At 35.9% G+C, this 21,583-nt stretch overlaps 1 protein-coding gene across 1 annotated transcript; it reads right to left on the bottom strand.

The window, feature by feature from the left end:
• Nucleotides 1–1,845: 1,845 nt before the first annotated feature.
• Nucleotides 1,846–21,255, bottom strand: CDH11 (cadherin 11, type 2, OB-cadherin (osteoblast)). The gene is made up of 10 exons (XM_009694984.1): nt 20,967–21,255; nt 20,069–20,188; nt 19,421–19,588; nt 16,259–16,446; nt 14,496–14,749; nt 13,373–13,509; nt 13,052–13,173; nt 12,121–12,238; nt 5,720–5,971; nt 1,846–4,745 (listed from the first exon to the last, which is right to left on the bottom strand). Exons 3-10 carry the CDS (start codon nt 19,560–19,562, stop codon nt 4,249–4,251), a joined length of 1,710 nt encoding a protein of 569 aa, XP_009693286.1. The 5' UTR covers nt 19,563–19,588; nt 20,069–20,188; nt 20,967–21,255; the 3' UTR covers nt 1,846–4,248.
• Between the last annotated feature and the right edge of the window lie 328 nt (nt 21,256–21,583).

The following is a 21,583-nucleotide window of genomic DNA, read 5'->3' as shown; positions in this document are numbered from 1 at the left end:
AATACAGAGCTAAAGTTGGTGAGCAGGCAAGGCTCAGGACTTTGCGCAAAGCTACAAGAAGGATGTTTTTCAAATTATTATGAATCTGTAAACTGGAGTTGGCTAAAATTGTTCTTGTGACTTGGGTATCCATAGCCAGCGTAGCTCAGTAAGTCAAGGATTTGAAACAGCCTTCCTTATCAAATGCTGAGATTAATGATATTAAATAATGGAAAACTTGTTCACTAGCATGCCTGGGCATGGAACTGGGTCAAACTGGTTGATCCCCAGCCTCAGTCCAAAATAATAAAAGCAATAGCAAAGCTCCAGAGACCTGCATCTAACTAATTCTGACAAGCTCACTCATTTCCTTTCACAAGCCATTCCTCTTTCTTCTCTCTCTTCTTTTTTTTTTTTTTTTTTTTTTTAACTATAGAATGTGATTCTGGTGCTGGTTGTCGAGCTTTGCTTACAGTAGCTCAGTACTTCAATCAGCCACAAAAGTGGTCTACCTAGATTTTTGTTGACTGAGACTTTCAACAAAAAGCACGTAATTCTGAGAATTCTGCTGGCTGGGGAAGACATAAAAGAACTCCAGGCTTTTGTGTCCCAGAAAGCTAAGGCTGCCTCTTTGCAACCCTGATTTAAATTCCTATTCTTCACCGTTTCTGTAAGCTTATCAGCACCAACATGGTTATATTCAGCATTTTATTTTGTCAGTCAGTGAACAATATGGAGCCAAGAAAACATGCAAATTATTTAAAAGCTTTTCTCATCTGAGGCCATATCAGTTTCTGAGTCATGATCTCACACAAAATCACACAAATGTTGGTGGCAAGCTTGCAAGCTTGTACGTCTTGACACGGTATCAAAAACTGCTTGACATAATGGCAAGAACACGACAGAGGCAATCTAAAAAATCCCAAACAAACCCTCCCCTTCCATATCAATGTAAGTTTTGAGAGTTCCCTTAGCAACCAGCACTGAACTTGCATACCTAATTGCTTTTTGCCAGTGATGAGAGAAATTGTGTACAAATGCACTGTGGATAAACGTGAGACGGGAGGCATGTCAACCTTACTCAGATGCAAGCTCTTCTGGTCATAAGCAGCTAGAAAAGGAGCTGCATATTTTTGGCAACAGGAGCACATACATGTAACTCAGCTCGCACAATAAACATCACTCCTGGTAAAGTCACACTGTCTGTTACTGAGGGTATCTGGAGGCATTTTGTCTTCTGTCCCCCCCAAATGATGTCTCAGGCAGGACTTACAAGAGGGGAAAAAAAGAGGCCAAAACATCCTCTGCACTTGCTACCATCCCTTACCTTACCTGGCTCAGTCGTGGCGATCCTCTTTTTAATTACGTTTTGTCTTCAAACCCACTGAAGTTATAATTAATCTTTCAGTTGCCTTCCATGGATGTGAGGCTCAGTCCTTCCCTGAGCTCAGCCGGGGAGAGAGAGAGAGACTACACTAAAGCAACTCGTGCAAGTAAATCCCTTTCCAGGTTGCTCAGATCCTTGGGGGCACTGCAACAAACTACAACCCCAGCCCACAGTCTTCTCCGATTTGTGTCGGGGACTAACCCAGCACTGCTGTGCTGGGCTGGTTTTTACACTCTCCGATTATAAGCCTGAGACTCCAGCGACCACTGCTGAGAAGTTTAACACAAATAAATGTCCTGTTGTTGTGCCAAAACACGCTGTTCATTTAGGGTGCTGCAGATGATACGTAATGAGTATAATTCCCAGCATTTCAGAGGTAGTGTTGGCTGAGATTAGCAAGACTAACTTAATAAAGCACTATGATAATTGCATATTCACTGGGAAGGGGAAAAATAATCAAATGAAAAAGGACAAAACCAGCAGGGAAAGAAAATTTATTTCCAAGCATCTACGAGACTGCTACAAACAATAGAGACTAAAACTCAAAGCATTTAAAACTATTTAAAAATGTAGTTGACAATGTCCTTCTTAAACATAAAAATGTAGAAAATGCCATTATTAATTCTAAAACTTGCTCAAAAGTGAAATAATGCCAGATAGCATCAATGAAGATGGAATCCTACAAATGACTTTGTTTTACTTTATTTCAATTTGTTAATTTGTAAATTGATACCCATTTCATTTTTTGAATGTTCATTTGAATTTATAATGGAGAAATGTGCAAATCTAGCAAAATATTCTTTGGATTATAAACAGAGAAAAATCAACAACCAAGGAAATTTGAACCGAGTTAATAATAAACTATAGAATTATATAGAATGCATACAGCTATAATAAAGTGAAATATTACAATAAACATTATACAGCAAATCTGCTGATTTAGCAAACTCTGCCTTATAAAACATAGGGATATAATGGGACAAGTGAATATGTTATGAATATAAAGCTGAAACATCATCCATAATTTTAACAAGTTAAATTTTAATCTAACTACGTATATGGGGGTCTTCAGAAAAGCAACACACCAACACATCAGATTTCCTCTCAGATCAAGCAGTTTGGTACCTGACTGCAAATGAAGGACAGGGTCTGTAAAATGAACAGTAGAAAAATGTATATAATTTCTATTTATTGCCTCTTCCCATATTGCAGCTGCTGATCTCTGACCCTAAACAGCAAACTATATTAAATTTAGCAGAAGTACGGCTGTACACAGATGCTGAAAATGTTGATGCGCAGAACATATTCCAATCCCTTGCTCATTCTGAACTAATATAAAAAAAGTTATAGATCATTTTTTGATTAAAAACATACGTTACAACGAACAACTCTGAAAGCACTCTGTATTTCTGTCATCACAAATTAAAATGTCTTCCTATCAGTAGACAAAGCTATCCTACTGCAGTAAATGGAAAAAAGAACTCAAAAGAAAAAAATAAAAAGTAAGTGCCAGAATCTTAATTACTACTCATGTAAGGTAATTGTCAGGTAGAATAGTCTTTAGGGAATTTATAGCTAAACTGGGTCAGATTTAAGTCTCTAGAACCTGCAGAAGCTTAGCACAGATACGGAAATTCACAAGCCTGGAGTAAAATGTAAGTACAGAGTACTCCTGTCCACTTACAAAGTCATTTCTGAAACCTCTGGAATTTCTAAGATATAAGATAAATGCATTTATTACATGGGAACTATTGAAAAGTATTACACTTAATTTAATCCAGAAAACACAGTGGTATTATATGAAGATTATTACTGTGTTCTGGGAGCAGCCACAAGCTGTAGATAGGGTACAAAATGTTCACCAGACTTTACATTTTTTTAATCTAAAAAACATTTGTAAAATGTACTTGATTTTTAAATAATCACTTAACAAGGCAACAAACCAACTACAAACACATAATAAATAAGGCTATTAAAAGGTCACAATTGTAGTAAATTAGTCAGAACTATAAATGGGACATTAGAAACACTATGCTTTTCCTTATATGCTTAATAACCAGAACAAGAATTAAAAAAGAATCAGTTTATTTCAAAGTCTGCTTCTTATATTGAAGCACATATTAAAGCAACAGTACAATGTTCATAAAATATAAGTGTGATGCTGTAACATTTCTTACATGTCAGAATACTGATATTTGTATGTATACTAAAATAAGAATTTTAAAATTGTACAAATAGATACATTAAAAATGACATAGAAATAGGGCGCCTCCCACTGCAACAAGACAGAGTTTTTATATCTGGCACGTATTAGTTCAAGATGAAAGTATAAGCAAAAAGATTTACAAGAATCAGCAGTAACAAGTTTGATGCTCAAGAGACATAATAATTGTACATTGTACTGTACATACATCATATGGGTTTAAGCTGGCTGAATATTATATATTTCAAGTTTAAAAATGCACTACCATATAGAGTGTCCATAGTTTAAGGCGAAATTACAGCTCAGAACTGTTATCTTTTCTAATTTGTGGAAGCTTCTTTGACATAAAAGGTTTAGATGTTCATAATACATAAAAGATTTCCCTTATTTGTAGGTTCGCTTTTAGCATTTTCCTTCATTTAAATATTTTGTATTTCTTAAGTGGGTTTTTTCCTTTAGTGAAGTTGGTAGCCAACTTCTATATTTGCCTTTTGTAGGAAAAGGTACTTCACAGTATTTACCACTTTTATGTCCTTTTTTATGAAACGAATCCTCTCTGTCAAACCTAAGTGTTTAAATGAGATTTTTCTTGATTTTTAAAAAAATACCTGCTTACATTTCTTCTGGATTCTTCAGAACATCAGACACAGTTCTTAAGGCCAAATCTTAAACTTTATTGTTAAGAATCATCATCAAAAGTGTCTTTGGAGCCATACAAGTCTGCAAGTTTCTTAAATCGAGGTCCCCAATTTTGTAGATAGTCATAGTCCAAATCAGAATCTGTTGTCGCTGACTCTAGCGAGCTAAGTGAACCAGCCACTGAGCCTCTTCCTTCATAGCCATAGATCTGAATAGAGTCATAAGGAGGAGCAGTTGGATCGTTATCAGCCTCTTGTATTCTTGTGTTGATGAAATCATCAACATCAACGCTATTAGGAGCTGGCCGAAGCCCTGGTCTTGGCATATACTGATACTCAGGTTTTATGTCTTTACGAGGAATAAATCCATTGATGCCGTCGGGGTTCTGCAAAGTAGCTATGTCAAAAGCTTCAGTATCTTCCTCTCCTCCACCTTCATCATCATAAGTAATAATGTTTTCTCGGACATCTTCTTCTTCAAAAACAATCAGAGGTTCTTTTTTCTGCCTTTTCAGTGTTACAAACAGCACTACAATGACTGTAGGAAAAAAAAGCAAGTTAGACGGCACTCTCAAACAGTAGCTTCTTCATAAAGAGATTATTGCATTCATGGAAACCTCAGTTTTTGTGCCGTGATTCACCATGTATTTTTGCTAACATCTGCATTTTTAGCATACCTAGCTAGGTAAAAGCATTGATGTTTATACACAGAATTGAACATACTGATTTGAGGTTTTCTGTTTGAGCTGAATACCACTGCTCTTACTAATTGTTCATTACTGTAAGACTAATTCAAAAAAAGCATTTGTGGGCCCCTAGTGCTGCATGAACGCTGTGACACTGTCTTTGAGCAGCCCAATCAAGTGTATATCTGCAACAAAACAAAGATGAATCTTTACTCTCTCCTGTATGCCCAAAGCTTAGCTCCAATTCCATGTGTCATTTCCATGAAAATGGATTTTTTTCTTAAGCACAAAACACATGCCTTTGTTGTGTTCCTTCTCACTTCAGATTTCTATAAAATAACTTTAAAATACATAAGAAAAGAAACAATATAAATTACTACAGGCAATTTAAAAGATTTTATATAAATATTTTCAAATCATCAGGAAATGCTTTACAGCACTTTCTTAAAAGCAGGTCTTCAACACTCGTTCGAGGGAAATAGCTGTCAGCAGCCATTAATCTTGCCAATAAGGATCTCAATAAAGAATTTGTCATCCAGGGAAGACCAAAGAACTCAAAACTGTATGTCATGACCTCCTTTAAACAGTGTCCCTGACTAACTGATATTAGGCCACAAAAGGACATTCTCTGAGCGCACGTAGACAAATTCATTGGTGTTTGCTATTGCAGTTATCATACATTGCATTTCAGCCAGGCAGATTACTACCTCCTATAAAAATAAAAGCTAAGAAATTAAGATTCATTTATTCATCTTGGAGCTGAAGGCAAAGTTAATTTTTTAACACAAACAACTATAGAAGAGTAATAAGGAAAGAACTTTTTTACCTAACAAAATCACAATGCAAGCAAGAATGGCAATTAAAGCTCCAGTGCTTAATCCGGCATTGAGGATGTAGGCTTCAGCATTACAGGAGAGCAAGGAGCCATTGCTGTCACAGCCACAGACCCGAATGGTGAGGGTGTTGGTGCTGCTCATAGGGGGGAGTCCACCATCACTTATTACGATAGGAAGAAGGTATAAATCTTGCTTTTGGCGACTAAAACCTTCACGTCTAACAAGAACACTTGCTGTGTTATCTGTTTAAAGAAGAGAGACAGTAATCATTATTTTTTCCACAAAGTCATCCTCTTAGTAGATATTGAAAAAATTATATCTTGCTACAATGGCTTTGAATTTTCAGATGCCTTAGCATTATTTGTACAATAAACCAGTACAAAGTATCGCCTTCCTAATGACCCAAGAGCAATTACAGTATTGTGTTTCATTCATACGGCACTACACCCAATTTTAATTATTTAAGGTGATGAGGGTAACATAAGGAACACAAAAAATCTCTGTTAGGACCTCCTTTTAGCACCCGACTAACTTTCCAGGAAATACACAATACTTCATCAACTACCAGAATGACTGGGCCTTAGTATTGCCGTTTGAGCTGGTTCTAGTCTTTTTCCAGATTTAAAGCCTTCAGTGGAGAAGAAACCAAATCTCCCTGATTTATTGTTCTTGGTGTCAGACCTACAGGAATGGAAGGCAGAAATCTATACCAAAATGGCCTGTGTTAATGAGACTTCCACCAAAATGAAAGCCAACATTTGCTGTGTTTTAGCAGATTTGAGCCTCAGTGTTGATCTGTTTCAGTAAGAAACAGTAAAGTAAGCAGTATTTTATCAGAACCCGTTTTTCACACGAACTCCCAAAGCCAGAATTCAGAAGCTTGATGATGCATGCACAGTATGTCTGGGCACATTTTGAATTATGTGGATATGAGGAAGAGTTAAAGTATTGCTCTAACACTATTTCCAGTTGTTCTCACTGAACGGTTGCCTGCTGTGGGCCTCCTGGTGCAGAGGATGGAAACCAAGCAGCCGTCTCAGCACAGAAGGTCATTTTGGATAGTCCTTCACACTTCCTGGGGCAAAGGCATTTGAAAGGGAAGTGTGCGACATGAAACGCTGGAATGAGATGGCCGGTGCTTCCTGCTCCCAGCCATGCCGGATAAAGGCTAGGAAACACAAACAGCATTTCTTTATTGTGCTCCTTGTTTCTCAGTTCTCAAACTGAACCAAAGTCTATAAAATTGTAAACATCCTGGAGTAAATAAAAAGAAACAATCATATCCGTGGTTTTCAGACCTTTAAAAACTAGTTTAGGACGAGGATTTACTTCACACAACCTTTTCTGTTTTGCCATGTTCTTTATTTTTCACTATATAACGGAACAAAAAAAAAAAAAAGAAAAGAATGGTTCTTTTATCTACTAAGTGAGGACTATTCACCTCCAACGGTACCCATTTTACTATTGCCTTGGGGTACTGCAGAAGATTAATCATTTTCCTGTTGAAGAGTCAGCATAAATTCCAGAATTTAATAATGCAAATCATAAAACCTCTTTTAATGATCTAATCACTGCTATTTCCATGAAAGTTTGTGAATAAATTATACCAAAGGAGAAGTATTCTTGCCTTATATTAACCACCCTTGCAAGCAGTACCCCTAATGTAGCACAAGGTCTGAAACTGTCCCCAAATTTGGTGGATAAAGGTCAATTTATGGGATGAGAAGGATGTTTGTACTAGGGTCCTGCTTATCTGACTCTCCCACTAGTAAATTCTGCATATCACACTAGAAAGGATGACTTTTTTTTCAGGACTGTCCTAGATAGGATCTCTTTATGCCAAATTAATTCATCTCCCCAGATCTACACCTTTCCTGCCAGGTCCACCACACCTGATGCCCAGGGTGGTTACCTCGGGATGACAGAACTGTCTTTCTGATACTGAAGTCTCACAAAAATAACATCTGGATAGAAAACAGCTTGTTAACTTGTTTACATGATGGTCATATTTGCTAAGCACAGAGAAGCTGATTAAGATCTGATTATTTACAACTTGTGGGTTTTGGAGGCATGCTTGATCTCTTTTCAGAGTCCTTCTAACCTCCTAAATGTTTACATGCAACATTTGCCCAGCTAAGCTTTGTAGCACAATTTTTTAAAGGCCCTTAGTGATGTCAATGTCTGTGTGATAGGAGCCTTATTTTAGGACTTTAAATTAATGGAGTCATAACAATTTGGTATAAATAGAAATGTAACATCTAATATCTATTAACCTATCAACTAATCCTTGAACTAATATACATCTATATAGAATAAAACTATTCCACAGAGTTCTCTAAAATGCATTTAATAATTCATTTCCTCAATATGATAACAAAGATCTGCTCTATTAAATGAAAGATCACAATAGGACAGATTATTCTTGTGGCAAAAAAATATGAACATTAATAGTGGGCTGAGCTACAGCTGCCTAGAGGTTGCAAAGGCAATATGGAAGGAAACCCAGGCAATATCATATATTAGCACATTTAAGTCTGTTGGCTATGCATTTTTTATTTTATTATATCATATCATATTGTATTTTTCTTGACTTTTGGCAGCTTAAATAGTACGCCTAACTAGACATAAGAAAAGGATGGCAAATTAATCAGTTATTACACAGACTGGCCAATTCCACTGCAGTCAATTACATTATACTAAGGCTGAATTTGATCCAATGGTTGATTTATCTGGTTTAACTTGAAGTGATTTCTAGTTTAATACAATTTTTTAAAAGGAAAAATCCAATCAAAATGCCTGGCTAAAGTTTAAAAAGGACTACCATATATAAACCCTAAAAGGTCATTTTTTAAACTTTTTTCCTGTTTATGTTCATTTCTCATATTTAGAAGAAACATAATATCCATAAGATGAAAAAAACCTCTTTTACGTAGATAAAAGATAACATATAATCCTAGGTAATATTCTCATCCTTGCTTTTTCATTATTTTCAAATCCCAGGGGTATAAGTGTAATCCAGGTATAATGTCATTTTTTAAGCCGAGAAACAGAAGTTAAATGTCAATACCGGCTTAAAACTATTACTTAACACATATGGGAGCTACTTGACTGACAGTCTTAACAAACACAATGGGAGTTAACACAAAACAGAAGGAAGAAAATAGCCATCTCAACACCATCCAGAAAAAAACACATGCTTTCATTTTTCCAGCTATTATTGTCTGGGATATCCAATATCGAAAAGTGTTGTAACTGAAGGTTACCTATACTCTCCATGAAATCTTCACAATTATAAGTTAAAATTGCATTACTTCATGGTGATCTTCCTGACCTTTGTTTTTTGCCTCTTTCTCTGGTGCTCTTATTGATGGTTTTCCAATTTTTCCTCTACATACAGGCAAATGTAGTTTAGCTTTTGGGTGCTTGTTAACATATATTGCTTAAGGAGGCTTCTAGATTAAAGAATCTGACTGCAGTGTGAACGTTATCACCTATATCAGAATGTGAGTGCTGATTCAGCAAGAAATCTAAACAATTTCAGGAGTCCAGCTGTCTAAAATCATTACCAAGCAGTGGCAATTACTGTGAACAATCCATGGCAAAATCCTGTAACTTTATTGTTCATATGTTTCAAAATGTCTTGATTAAAAGGTCTGAAATTGAGAGCCAGAGGACATGTTTCTATTAAAAAAGTGGATTTTAGTCACCGATTTTAGTGGACTCACAAATTTAATTTCAGTCTTTATAAAGCACCACCTTGTGTATTTGAGAACATTACCACACCTTGCTTTTGCCATTGCGGTGTAATTCATCCTTGTGCAGCATGGTAAAGCAAGGTGGTTGCAATTCTTCCACCACGGTTGGTGATGTGCCAGGCCTCCACATAAGGTGAGTGAGTCCAAGAAAAGGGCATTTGAGTTTAGGACAGAACAGGATTAAAAGCAGGAAATCCATTTGCTAAAAATCCATCTCTCTGCTGTGAAGTGTCATGAGCCTCTAGTGCTCTTTTGAAGCTCTGACTTCAATGGAAGTAAAATTGAACAGAGTCTGGGCAAGCAGAGTCCTGTTTATGTACGTGGTATAATGTAAGTAAACAGCACAAAAGTAATTCAGTGTTTTATCACAGCATGTGATAAGTCATTATCTCATGTTTTCTATGGAAGATAGTCTCAGCTGAAAAACTTGGTAACACAGTAGGCTATTAATAGGATGTAGAATGTAATTACGTTTTTTGGATTACTGCAATATGTGATTACTTTTAGGAGTTGGTAGAAAGAAACTCTATTAAATGATAATTATAGGATTGTATTCACTTTAAAGTTCTGTAATAGATCCAAACATTGGAGTTTTCATTAACTGTTCTCCACAGTTAATAAAGCCATTTTTCTCTGAAACTAGCAATTCTCTCTGAAAGCAGTGGCATGGTATATAGACTACTCAGATTTACAACTGAAAAAACATGATCATGTAAATTATTTGACTTGTAAATGTTAACACACTCTCTCTGAAAAGGTTTTTTTACATGGAAGTACATAGAATTTTAACTTTTTTACTTTGCTCTCTACCATAACTTAGTTTAAAAAATCCCACAGAAATAATTAACGATATCACTGCGCTGAGATTTGTACAAAAATGAGGGAAAGACAGGGTGGAAATGGATGGATTTCATTACACTATTCATTTCCCAAACACGAAATTATACAGGAAGATGCAATCCTTAAATACTGTCTTGTTGAAATAACCTTTTGTACTATTGCCAGGTACAGTCTCTACATTCCACTGACATCATCATTTCAATAACAAAACATTTTTATCTGGGTTAACTTTGTCATTAAAAAGAAGAATGACTTTGCTGCATATGGAAATGAAGGATTAGTGGAACTGGCTGTAATCAGGAACATAATACCATTTGCCTGCAGCTGTATTAAAGCATCTCAATTCTGACCCATGCTTCCTCTGTTAGATTACAAAATCTAACCAATTTTCAGTTTGATATGGTGACCATAAAATATCTTTTAAAGAAAAACTTGGCCTCAGGGTCTCAAGCAAAGGACACATTTTTATTTACTTCTCTGTAAAAATACATTCATCAACTTTTCAAAAATTGTGTTTTACTACTTTAAAGGGAATAAATGTATTCCCTCCACTGAATCCTTTATGAATTGCTTATGTATGTACAAGCATCAAGCACTAGGCAACAGTATTACTTTGATCCTTTAAGAATAACAGAAATTTTGTTCAGCAACCCTGATGATAATTACCCTCACCTCAGATGTTGACAGAGATATAAAGTATGCCACAACATAACATTTGAGAGAAAAAAAGTTTTTACTGAAATCGTGTATCTGGATTATTTTGCCTTTTGTACTTCTGGCAATCTAGAAGAATTCATTTGGATTTATTATTTAAACCAGTACAACTGAGTTCTACTTTTCAGAAAACAGTTAAGTTTCCTTCAAACATTAAAGATTGCTAATTAAAAGCAATTTCTCAGAAGCTGAAGGAGTTTTTTCCATGTACAGGAAAATAACAAATGAACATTGAAAGTTATTGATTATCATTAAATAAATAGAATAAATAAGTATAATGGCTGAACCTGTCTTTTTTCTGTTTAGCCCCCTCTGGCTTCCTCAACCTCTGGCAAGTTAGGTTCACTGATGGTATTATCTTAGATGATCAAATAAGTTTTGACACGCATATATACCTGGGTTGGGTTTTTTTGCCTACAAATTTCTTATTTCTTAACATCAATCTGAACGCAAATCTATACTCTGTTTCATTAACAGAAAATTAGCAAAGGGATCAGGGTAACAATATCCTATGATACACCCAATCTAGGTATGTTTCACAACAGAAATCCACATTTGTATTTCCTACAAAAGGTTAGCATGGCAGTGATTTTATTCCACTAGGAATTTAGTCCATGTCTCTTGTGATCCATAATTTACAAAGACTAGCAAGCAGAGTAAGGTGAACGAATAAAAGCAACTTAACAATTTATCCTCCCTCAGCTAATTTTAGCTTAGCAAGTAAGTTTGCTCTAAATCAAGGAGATCTGCCAAGCACATTTACTGAAAGTTTTTGTCAATGTTTTTGACTCTTTTCCTGGAAGATAAAATTGCAGTGGGTTTTTCATGTAGGGAATTACTATGTAATTTAAAATATATATTCAAGAAAATGGAAGTGAGCTAACAAGCATTATATTATTCCAAGAACATCCTTGTATTTCAGTTATATTTTTTCTGCCTTTCTCCTCTAAATCTCTGGAAAGCAGACACTCTGTCAAAGTTAATGAAAACAGTGAAAATGCTGTTGCATGACATTATGTTGGTCATTAGTTTTACTTTGTCATTTCTTTGGACTCTAGTATAGAGGGAATCTTCACACAAACCTCTGTTGTCTCTGAGCGTAAAATTTGGATTATGAATAATTTCAGGTGGTAAACTGAAGATAAATCTTGGTCCATTGGCCGAGTCATCCTTGTCATCAGCACTAATTGTAATAAATTGCTGTAAAAGAAAAGTACTCTGTAAACAAACAGTTCCTTCTCTGGATACATCACATACAGACAGCATTCTGAGAAATCTCTGGAAAACAAACAATTTTGAAATAGCAGAACCCCCCCAAATACCTCAACAAATATATGCAATTATAAACACAGAGCAGACTCAAAACTACAACAGGCAATCTTTATTTGCTATTAAATCTAACCAACACAGAATTATAGATGTAAAAGCATACACCTATATATACATTCTTACATACAAATATGTGCTAATGGTAACTTAACAGACTAAACAAAATTCTGCAGAAAATTCAGCAGCTCAGAAGGAGTTAGCAAAATGTCCTTTTCAAACTGCTACACTAACCGCAAGACTGCAGATAATGTGTACAGCTGTATTTCTGTGTGATACTAACCCCTCTTCCTCACAGATAGTTCAGGGATAAATCTGTAAGCTAAACTCTTAGCACTGTAAGCTAAACTGTAAGCACTGTACTGTGATTCTTCCCATAAGATGCTGAGTATTTCTGTAATATCCAAAACAGGCTTGCAACTGGGAAAGCTGCTCCCAACCAGCTTCATTGCCTGTGTGGTGGTGGATACTCACAGTCAACACCAGTCATATTCAATGCATGAAGCACTGTATCTATAACTGTTGATAGCAGTTAAAAATAAAAACGCAGGAAAGTGCCTTTCTGTGTGCTCTGGGCATTTTGGCAAAAATTTTAAAATAAACTTTCATTTACTACCACTCATTTGAGCTGCTAACACCCAGAAGAAATAAACTCATGCTCAGGGAAGGTGGTGGGCACAGGCATACCTGATTGCTTCGAGCATTCTCACAGACAAATGCTTCATAGGCTGCTGCAAATTTTGGAGCATTGTCATTGACATCGACAACCTTAATTGCAACTGGAACTTTAGCTTCCTGGTGTTGTTTGTCTATAAGAGTACGCAAAACCAAAATGAAACAGAAGCAGGAAAACCCCTCAAAACAAACAAAATCCCAGCTGTATCCAGGTAAAAATGAAATAGGCTAAAGTATTTCTATTGGGATTTATCGCAGTTTGTCAAAGTGAGACAATTAGAAGACTACAGAATTTATACCATTGGTTATAAAATACCTCAGTGAAATACTTACGGATTTCAACTGCAAAGACAGAGATATTATGCCAAGCAATTTCTTCCCTATCCAAAGCTTTTATTGTCTTGATATTGCCATCTTCTGCATTAATAATAAAATATCTTTCAAGGTCAGTGTGACGATCAATTGAATATCTAAAGAAGATTGAAAGTCAATAATTAGATAAAAGAAGGACTTAGTAGTCCAAATTTGTTCTATGTTGTTATTATTTTTAAATAACTGTAAGTAGTATACCTATTGTTACCCTTAATATCATTGTCAAAGGTATCATATGCGTTCTTTTAAAAGAAGATTCATCTGTTTGATTTCTCTATTTAGAAAAAATATTACATTAGAATGTTTGTAGTAAGTGAAAATTATTGTTCTTTGAAGTCTCTATATTAAAGCCCCCAAATAGTCTTTGTTTTCTTCTCTTATAAAATATCTATTGAGATATTTATGGTTTTTTCTGTTTCATATTAATCATTAAGGTCTTTTAAAGTCTTCTGATCTTTGGATTACTCAGAGTGTTAATTGAACATACTGGATTATTAAATATTATGCATTATCTACATGTTTATACATTATACAGAGCTTCATACAGCTGTGGATTTCATATGTTTACCTTGTAGCTCTTTGAAATGTTAACTATACTCACATAACAGAGTTTCATAGCTTAATTTACACTGAGAACATGACAAACAAAAATAAACAAATTGAAGACTACCCAATGTAACTGCAGAAAGTAGGGGTGTGTATGTGCTTGTCATTAGCAATTAACGCTTAACGATTATCCAACATAATCTCTAACCTACTGGGTAGACTTCTATCTTTTGAGAAAAAAAAATGCTGTGATAATAGTACAGGTTATTTTATAGAAAAGATAATTTAGAATAGAGTCTAACACAGATGTCGTTAAATATATTTTAGTTAGACGTGGCTATGGTATGCTTTCTTAGTGATACAGGCTTTGAGAAACTATTAGCAAGACATAAAAACAATGCTGTATGGTTAAAGTTATTAATATTCTGGGTTAATTAGAATATCACTGTGCTCAATCTATCACACTATTTTAATAACTTGCATAACAATTCTAAAAGCTAATGCTTAGAAAGAAACAGCCTGCTCTAATGAAGCATACCTTATAGCACTGTTTGCAGCATCAGGGTCTTTGGCATGTACTTTTCCAACCACAGTACCAGATGCTGCATTTTCTTGTACTTCAAAAATATAACTGGGTTTTAAAAACACAGGTGGCTCATCAGCATCTTCCACTGATATCTTCACTGTTACTGTGTCCTTGAATGGCCCATTGCTGATAAACTTAGGATCAATATGTACATTGGCTGCCTCTACCTTCAGACTGTAGGACTTTTTGGTTTCAAAATCTAAGAGCTGCGAGAAAGAAGATAATGCATTTCACAGTTAGGAAAACTAGAGTGTAAAAGTAGTAAGCAGTCCCCTAGTTTCAATGACATAAAACAAATGTGAGCATCTGTCAACAAGCTTGGACTGAAATGTGTGTATTTAAAAACATAAAGACTCAAACGGAAGGAGCTACATTCTATGTATGGAGCAGCATAGGAAGGCACTCAAAATATCATGACAGAGTCCTTGTCTTGCTCTTTGCTTGCTGTATCACTCAGGAAATCATCTTTACTGGGAAAATGAACCTTTTCTTCACGCAGCCTTCCAGGTAGCACGAAAGAGCAATAGCTAGGAAAGAGGTTCCCACAAAATGCCAGGCTTCTATCCCAAGCTGGCAGGCATTCCTTTAGAGATATGGATGTGGCTTGAATTGCTACTGGGTGCACCATTAGACAGGACACAAAGAAGTTAAATTTTTTAAGTAGTAGGAGAAATATGAAGATGGTTTGCAGAGCTTTCATTTCTGTAGTTCTTTCCATCCATAGATCTCATAGCAGTTTACAAAGGGGAGGTGAAATAATGCCCCATGAGTTAACTTCATCTGGGAGCCTGATTAAAGTCACAGCATATCTGCATTGTCATTGACATGAAATGGCTGCAGTGTTGCAGCATTGGTAGCCTCAAAATGATCATGCAGGTGCCAACCACAATTCACAAAGTATGCTAACACCATAGACCGAATGGTGTGACAGTTCGCCCACATTTTAAAATACACAAAAAATACACTCCCACCACTAGAACAGATACAGTAATTGAACCACAGCATATTTTTGACCAGAGGAGACCTCTGGGTCTCTTCCTGAGAGACTGCCCCAATCTCCAGGGCAGGGCTAACTTTGAAGTTAAACTGCCCAGCCCTTCTCCTTTGAGTTTTGATTATCTCCAAGAGAGATGAATAGCTATAAAGATACAAATGGCAAAATATTAATGCTTAAATAATGAATAAGATTTATGATTTACAATTTGTAATTAAAAATTAATTTAGTAACACTTTTAATGACCACGCTGATGGATTGTATATGAAATCACCTGAGTATTTTTGCTGCTTTTCGCATAGCCTGTGACTCCTTCAGAACAATATTGTGGACAATGCACAGCTGAAGAATTCAAACTATAGGGCATGAGGCTATTCAGACTGAACATAAAGCAACAGTGAATGTCTGCTACTTATCAGCACTAGGCAAAACTTCATTAACAATGAAGCTGATGGCATTGTATTTTACCGTGACTTTTTATTATGAATTCATTTAGTTTGTGCAATTAATCCACTGTACAGTATTTATGTAACTCTTCTTGGTTATTTTCTTCCATTCCAATTCAGCTAATGGGGAAATGGAATATTAAGAGTTAATCACAGCTTTAGAAAAAAATTAAGTGAAATTGCATTTACTGATATTTTAGCTTAGGTGGTAATCCATTATTACTAAATATTCTGTCAGCAACAAAGAATACTACACATTAGTAGGTATTACTTACCTTCTTAAGCTTTACAACGCCTTCCTGAGTCTCATAATCTGTTGTAATTTCAAACATATCCATGCCATCTCCATCAATGATACTGTAAGCTACTAAGCCATTTTCCCCAATGTCTGGATCTTTGGCCTTCACTCTTCCTACTTCCTCTCCTGGGACAGCTGCTTCTGACACTGACATCTGGTACACACCTGGCGGAAGAAAAAAAAGCATTTGCCTTAAGTACGCAGTCTGCTCTTCAGTTGTATATTTACTCATTTAATTTGTAAGTTCCAAATAAACACAGTAATTTTTTACATTTTCAAATCCCCTGAAGGAATGTTATTTTATAAAGAGCTCTGAGAAGCAAGTCATCTGTGAAATCTTAAAACACATTGCTAATCTATATAACATTACCTCCTCACTGATGTTTTACACATCATCTGTGTATCTCTGTTCGGGGTTGGGTTAAAAAGACAACCAATCATTCAGAATGCAGCAATTGTTCCGACATCAATGTTATCATTCATGTCAGAAATGTTATTACAAAAATGGAAGGAAAATTCTTTTTCATATGACTCATGGTATGACCTTCAGCTCTGTAGAGTCCAGAAGCATTTCTGCCCATTCATTCAGGAGCCGCAAATTATATACAATGTATTGGATATGACCTCTCTGCTGTGCCAGCTAAAGAATAAATCCGCTGCTTTCTATGGCTTTAATTTGGAGTGTGAACATATAGTAGCAATGATTACTAAAATTTAACACAACAAAGAATATATACCAATTTGTATGGGATTCCATACCAAACAAAAAAATGGCTTTCCCTCATCAAACTCCAATAGTAAAACCATCTCCAAACATCCCACAGATGTGTTGCCATACAGGTTTCCCTTTGCGTATTCAGGGACACCAGAGGAGAGCAGTACCTTTCCCAGATAAATATCTTTCCAACAGTTGTCCTTTACGGTCCTGATTCCAGGACCTTCCCAAACCACTCCACAGTTCAGATAACATAACCTGATCCTAAACGTACATATCTATGTCAGTATTTTCTGCCACTTCATCAGCACTAATAAATTGGGGGGGGGGGGAACAAAACATGAGAAAATAGAATAATCTAATTTATCCCCCCCTCCATAATTGCTCTTTGTTGCCACACAAGCACCCTAGGAACATCAGGACGCTTACACCAGGCAGGGACTTGGCTCATTACCCACAAAAACAATTGGCACATGTCATCGAAATAGGTCATTAACTCCAGTCACAAAGAACCCCAAATTTAAGGACGTAACTCATTAATGGTTTGAGCAATGAACAAAAGAAAAAAAAAAGGAAAATAAGAATAATGAAATCAACCACTTGGATGTTTATATAAACAGGTCAAGTCCTGGTTTTGAGTTACAAAGCATTCTAAATTAAGGTTTTAAGTTGGGGGTGAACGATTAATTTGAGTAACTGCTATTTGGCACGTCTGATAATTTTACATATTCTCCCAAAATACTCAGTAAAGTGGTTTGAATTTTTAGTGAAAGATACATCGTTTGACGGAGTTACTCAACAAAATACCATGTACTGGAGTCCCAGGTTATGATCTGGAGTGGAAAGGTATGTTTTTGAGGTATGTAAGACCTGACATTTTTAAGATTTATTATTTTCCTATTAAAGTGGTAGAGAATGCTGACATAGACTTTTACATTTAGGGACTGGCTATGTCATTTAAGCTCTTGCATGAGGGTCCAGGAAACTGCAACATTGGAAGAAGAGGTCTTAGAGAGATGGTCATGTTCAGGACGTACCAGTGTCATAACAGTTGCTCAGAGGAGAAACAGGGTGGGCTGAGATGGTGTGTACACCGCATTCCAAAAAAAAAAACCAAACCATGCAGAGATGAGATGCAGAACAGATGTGTGGGTCCATTAATATACTTCCACCCAACTGTGAAGACTGAATCTGTTAATGTCTGCCCTGATTAATTTTATATGTGAAAAATAAATAGCACAGGTATAAAAAATGACTTTATTTGACCATCATACATTTTTTAATTGATGGTTGAATTGTAATTGTACTAAATGTAATTTGTATCGCCATGGTAAATATAAGTCTTGAGGAGTATCCAGTCTTAATTTTTATCCTTATGGACATTCACCATTCACTGAGAGGGTTTATAGAAGTAAAGGATGAAGCATCAGCACTTAAAATGAAAGGTAATATAAAATAAAAAATCATGCTCAGTCACTTGAAGGTCTGTCAAAGACCTGAAAGGGCATAATTAGGCGCTGTTAATAGATTGTGCAACACTTTCATCAAGGGTCAAGAAAAGCAAGAGACTTCAAGCCTGAGAAATATAGATGTAAGAATATAAAGTAGATCTTTCCTTTGTCCACCTTCATCAAAAAAAAAAAAAAGCTTTTTTCATTGAAAATTACTATCATAACTATGCTTGCCAATAGCTATGAACTTGGAGTACTGAAAGGGATGACATGAGGTCACTTGGAGACTTCTTTCAAACACTGCAAATCTAACTGGAGAGCTTTCTGCTGCATAAATGCTATGTGACTACTGCATACTGCAACTCTCCCAACACAGAAGAATCTGTTCCTACACAATACATGCAGGGATTTTTGTTTTAACCTCCTCCTATTTCCCCACAATTATTTCTTAAAGTTCTTGTGGTCTGAGCAGAGTAGTAAACACCACTTGCTTTTTTTAAAGTGTCTTTTACATCACACTATAATTATGAAAATGGGAAAGGAAGTAAACCAGCTTATCCCAGCACTGCTGCAGGGCAGGTACATTTTCTAGTATTTTTGACTGATTTAGTTTAACACATAAGACAGCCCTAACAAAATGGGTCTTCTTTCTCCATTAACAGAGAAGTCCAGACTATGTCTTCCTGATCAAATCATAGGTATATTTCTAATATAATATGGTCTAGTAGTTTAAAAAATGAATCTTTGCAATCTAATCCTGACCTTAAAAAAGTCTCACTTTGCAACACAAAGCAAATAATCCAGATACTAAAGCTCTATATGTTACTAGCAAAAATGTGTAAATAATATTTATGTATTCACATGTGTGCTGTGATAATGCATCAGTTACTGCTTTTTGAAGTTTTTAATGTCTGATACTATACAAATATGGGTACTAGTAGTAAATGTTAATAAAGATTTTGTTGTTACTTACTCTGTGGGAACTTTGGTGGGTTGTCATTGACATCTGTAAGTGTAATTGTCACTTTGGTTGTCCCTGAGAGGCCTCCCATGTGTCCTCCCATATCTTTTGCCTGTATTACAACGTGATACTCTTCCTTAGCTTCTCTGTCCATATTTGGAAGGGCAGTTCGGATAATTCCTGTATAGACAAAGAAAATATGGCACATACAAATTTTCATAGGTTTGTATCATGAAAAATTGGATACTGCATTTTTAGCTTTCATTAAAATACAGCAGTATTTGCAATATGGTGCAGATTCTGTTCTACACTGTGCATCATGCTATGCAAGGAAAGTAGCCCAAATATTTAACACAGTTCAACATAGAACAACCCCAGAGAACTACAGTTCAGCACAGAAACTGGCATTTCTATCATACCATATCACACCACAAAAGAAATAATATCATCTTTTTAGTGTAGTGTACCCAGAAGCTCTACCAAATGCCAGGGGACCAACCTGCAAAAGAGCTTAGCTAGAATCAAGAGAGAATGAAGGAAGCTTTGCTCAAACACATCAGTAGATATACCCAACTATACCGCCTCAGTCAATATATTTAATTCTTCATTTTAATGTATTCCAGTTATAAGGTCCTACTCAAATAAACTGCTCAATAATACCTGTTTGAGCTTCCACTGAGAAGTACGGCTGACCTTCAAGAATACTGTAAACCAATTTGGCACTGTTCCCATACGTAGGATCATCAGCATCTGAAGCTGTTACCTGAATAACTGATGTACCTAAAAATGGAAAGCAAACACAGAAGGAATACAGTCAGAAGCAAACATGTTTGTAAGAACTGTGCAGAGATGCTTTCAGTCACACAGCAAAACTATTTCTTAACTTTTTTATTTCCAGGTTTGGTAAATGAAAAAAATTTACTTGGCAATTTATACACGACAAAATAGACTCACGATCCAAAAAGATTTGTCACCAGCTGTGATGTAGATTAATGTTCTAAACAGTGAAGATATAAAACTCAGCAGTCACTCTGTACTATTATGGTTCTTTCCTCAGTAGTTTAAGCGTTATACAGCTTTTGTTGTTAGACAGCCAAACAATAGTTTCCTTTTTACATTTTCCTCAGTAAGTTTCAGAGAAATCATTCCTGTAGAAATCTCTGAGACAGACACAAGCTCAAACAGGAGATGAAAATGGAGTAGATACTGTGGCAGTAACTCCTTAGCTTTAGCACACAGCTCTGCCAAAGGAAGGATCTTGATGTTTACCCCAGAGGATTCACACTCTATAAATTCCAGAGGACCCTCACATTCCTTCCCAGGAGGAAATAGTCCTGTTCTAGGAACCATCTAGAGGCACTTTAAGCATCACAGTTAGTAGCTGTGCAGGGTTTGATTTGGTCAAAAATTAGATAAATTGACAGAGTTATTGGCTAAGCATGAAGTAAAGTTTACTTCCCAAAATTCTAGACGATAAGAATTAAATAAAGCCAAGACATACTGACAATGCAACATCTTCCATAAGGCCAGGAACTGAAGTGAGTTTATGAGTACTTACCTACATTTGATCTCTCTGGCACATTGGCATGGTAGTTTTCATGAAGAAACTCAGGCGGGTTGTCATTTATATCTTGAACTTTAACAATGAATTCAGAAGGTGGTTCCAAAGGTCTGTTAGTGTTCCTGTCTACAGCTTGTGCCGTGAGAGTGTACTGAGCTCTCTCCTCCCGGTCCAGTGTCTTTGTTGCATGGATGTTCCCTGATTTGTCATCAATAACAAAAATGATTCCTGCTCCTTCACCTGAGAGAATGTATTTAATGTTTCCATCTCCAGAATCAATATCTGAATGAAGCTACAAAACAAGAGACATACCTTAACAAGACAGGATACATTTCATATATGTGTTTATGAAACAAAAATGTTCATGAAATAACTATAATTTCATAATTTTCAAAAATCTTGTCTTACATCAGGCAATAATCCATACTCAGGCACATGCTGTGAACACATCTGTCCTGCATTCAGAGAAGCTGCCTGCACAGACTTCCATGCTACCACATGTAGGGTGCTACCGAGACCCAAGCTTTAAGATTCAAGGGAGTGAACACATGAGAAGACAGTTATAGTAGGTTCGTTATTCAAATGAAATTGGAAGGAAGAGTCATTTTTACAAA

The sequence above is a fragment of the Cariama cristata genome, unplaced genomic scaffold, assembly GCF_000690535.1.
Source record: "Cariama cristata isolate BGI_N322 unplaced genomic scaffold, ASM69053v1 scaffold472, whole genome shotgun sequence".
Lineage (NCBI taxonomy): Eukaryota > Metazoa > Chordata > Aves > Cariamiformes > Cariamidae > Cariama > Cariama cristata.
Note: the sequence above shows the minus strand (reverse complement) of the source record. Positions and strands in the feature narration are given on the sequence as shown.

Coding starts and splice junctions, on each gene's coding strand:
- CDH11 (XM_009694984.1), bottom strand. CDS start 19,562: ATGGACAGAGAAGCTAAGGAAGAGTATCACGTTGTAATACAGGCAAAA. Junction 13,510..14,495: donor GCTGCAAACAGTGCTATAAG/GTATGCTTCATT, acceptor AATCTTCTTTAG/ATATTCAATTGATCGTCACA. Junction 13,174..13,372: donor TGTCTTTGCAGTTGAAATCC/GTAAGTATTTCA, acceptor GTACTCTTATAG/ACAAACAACACCAGGAAGCT.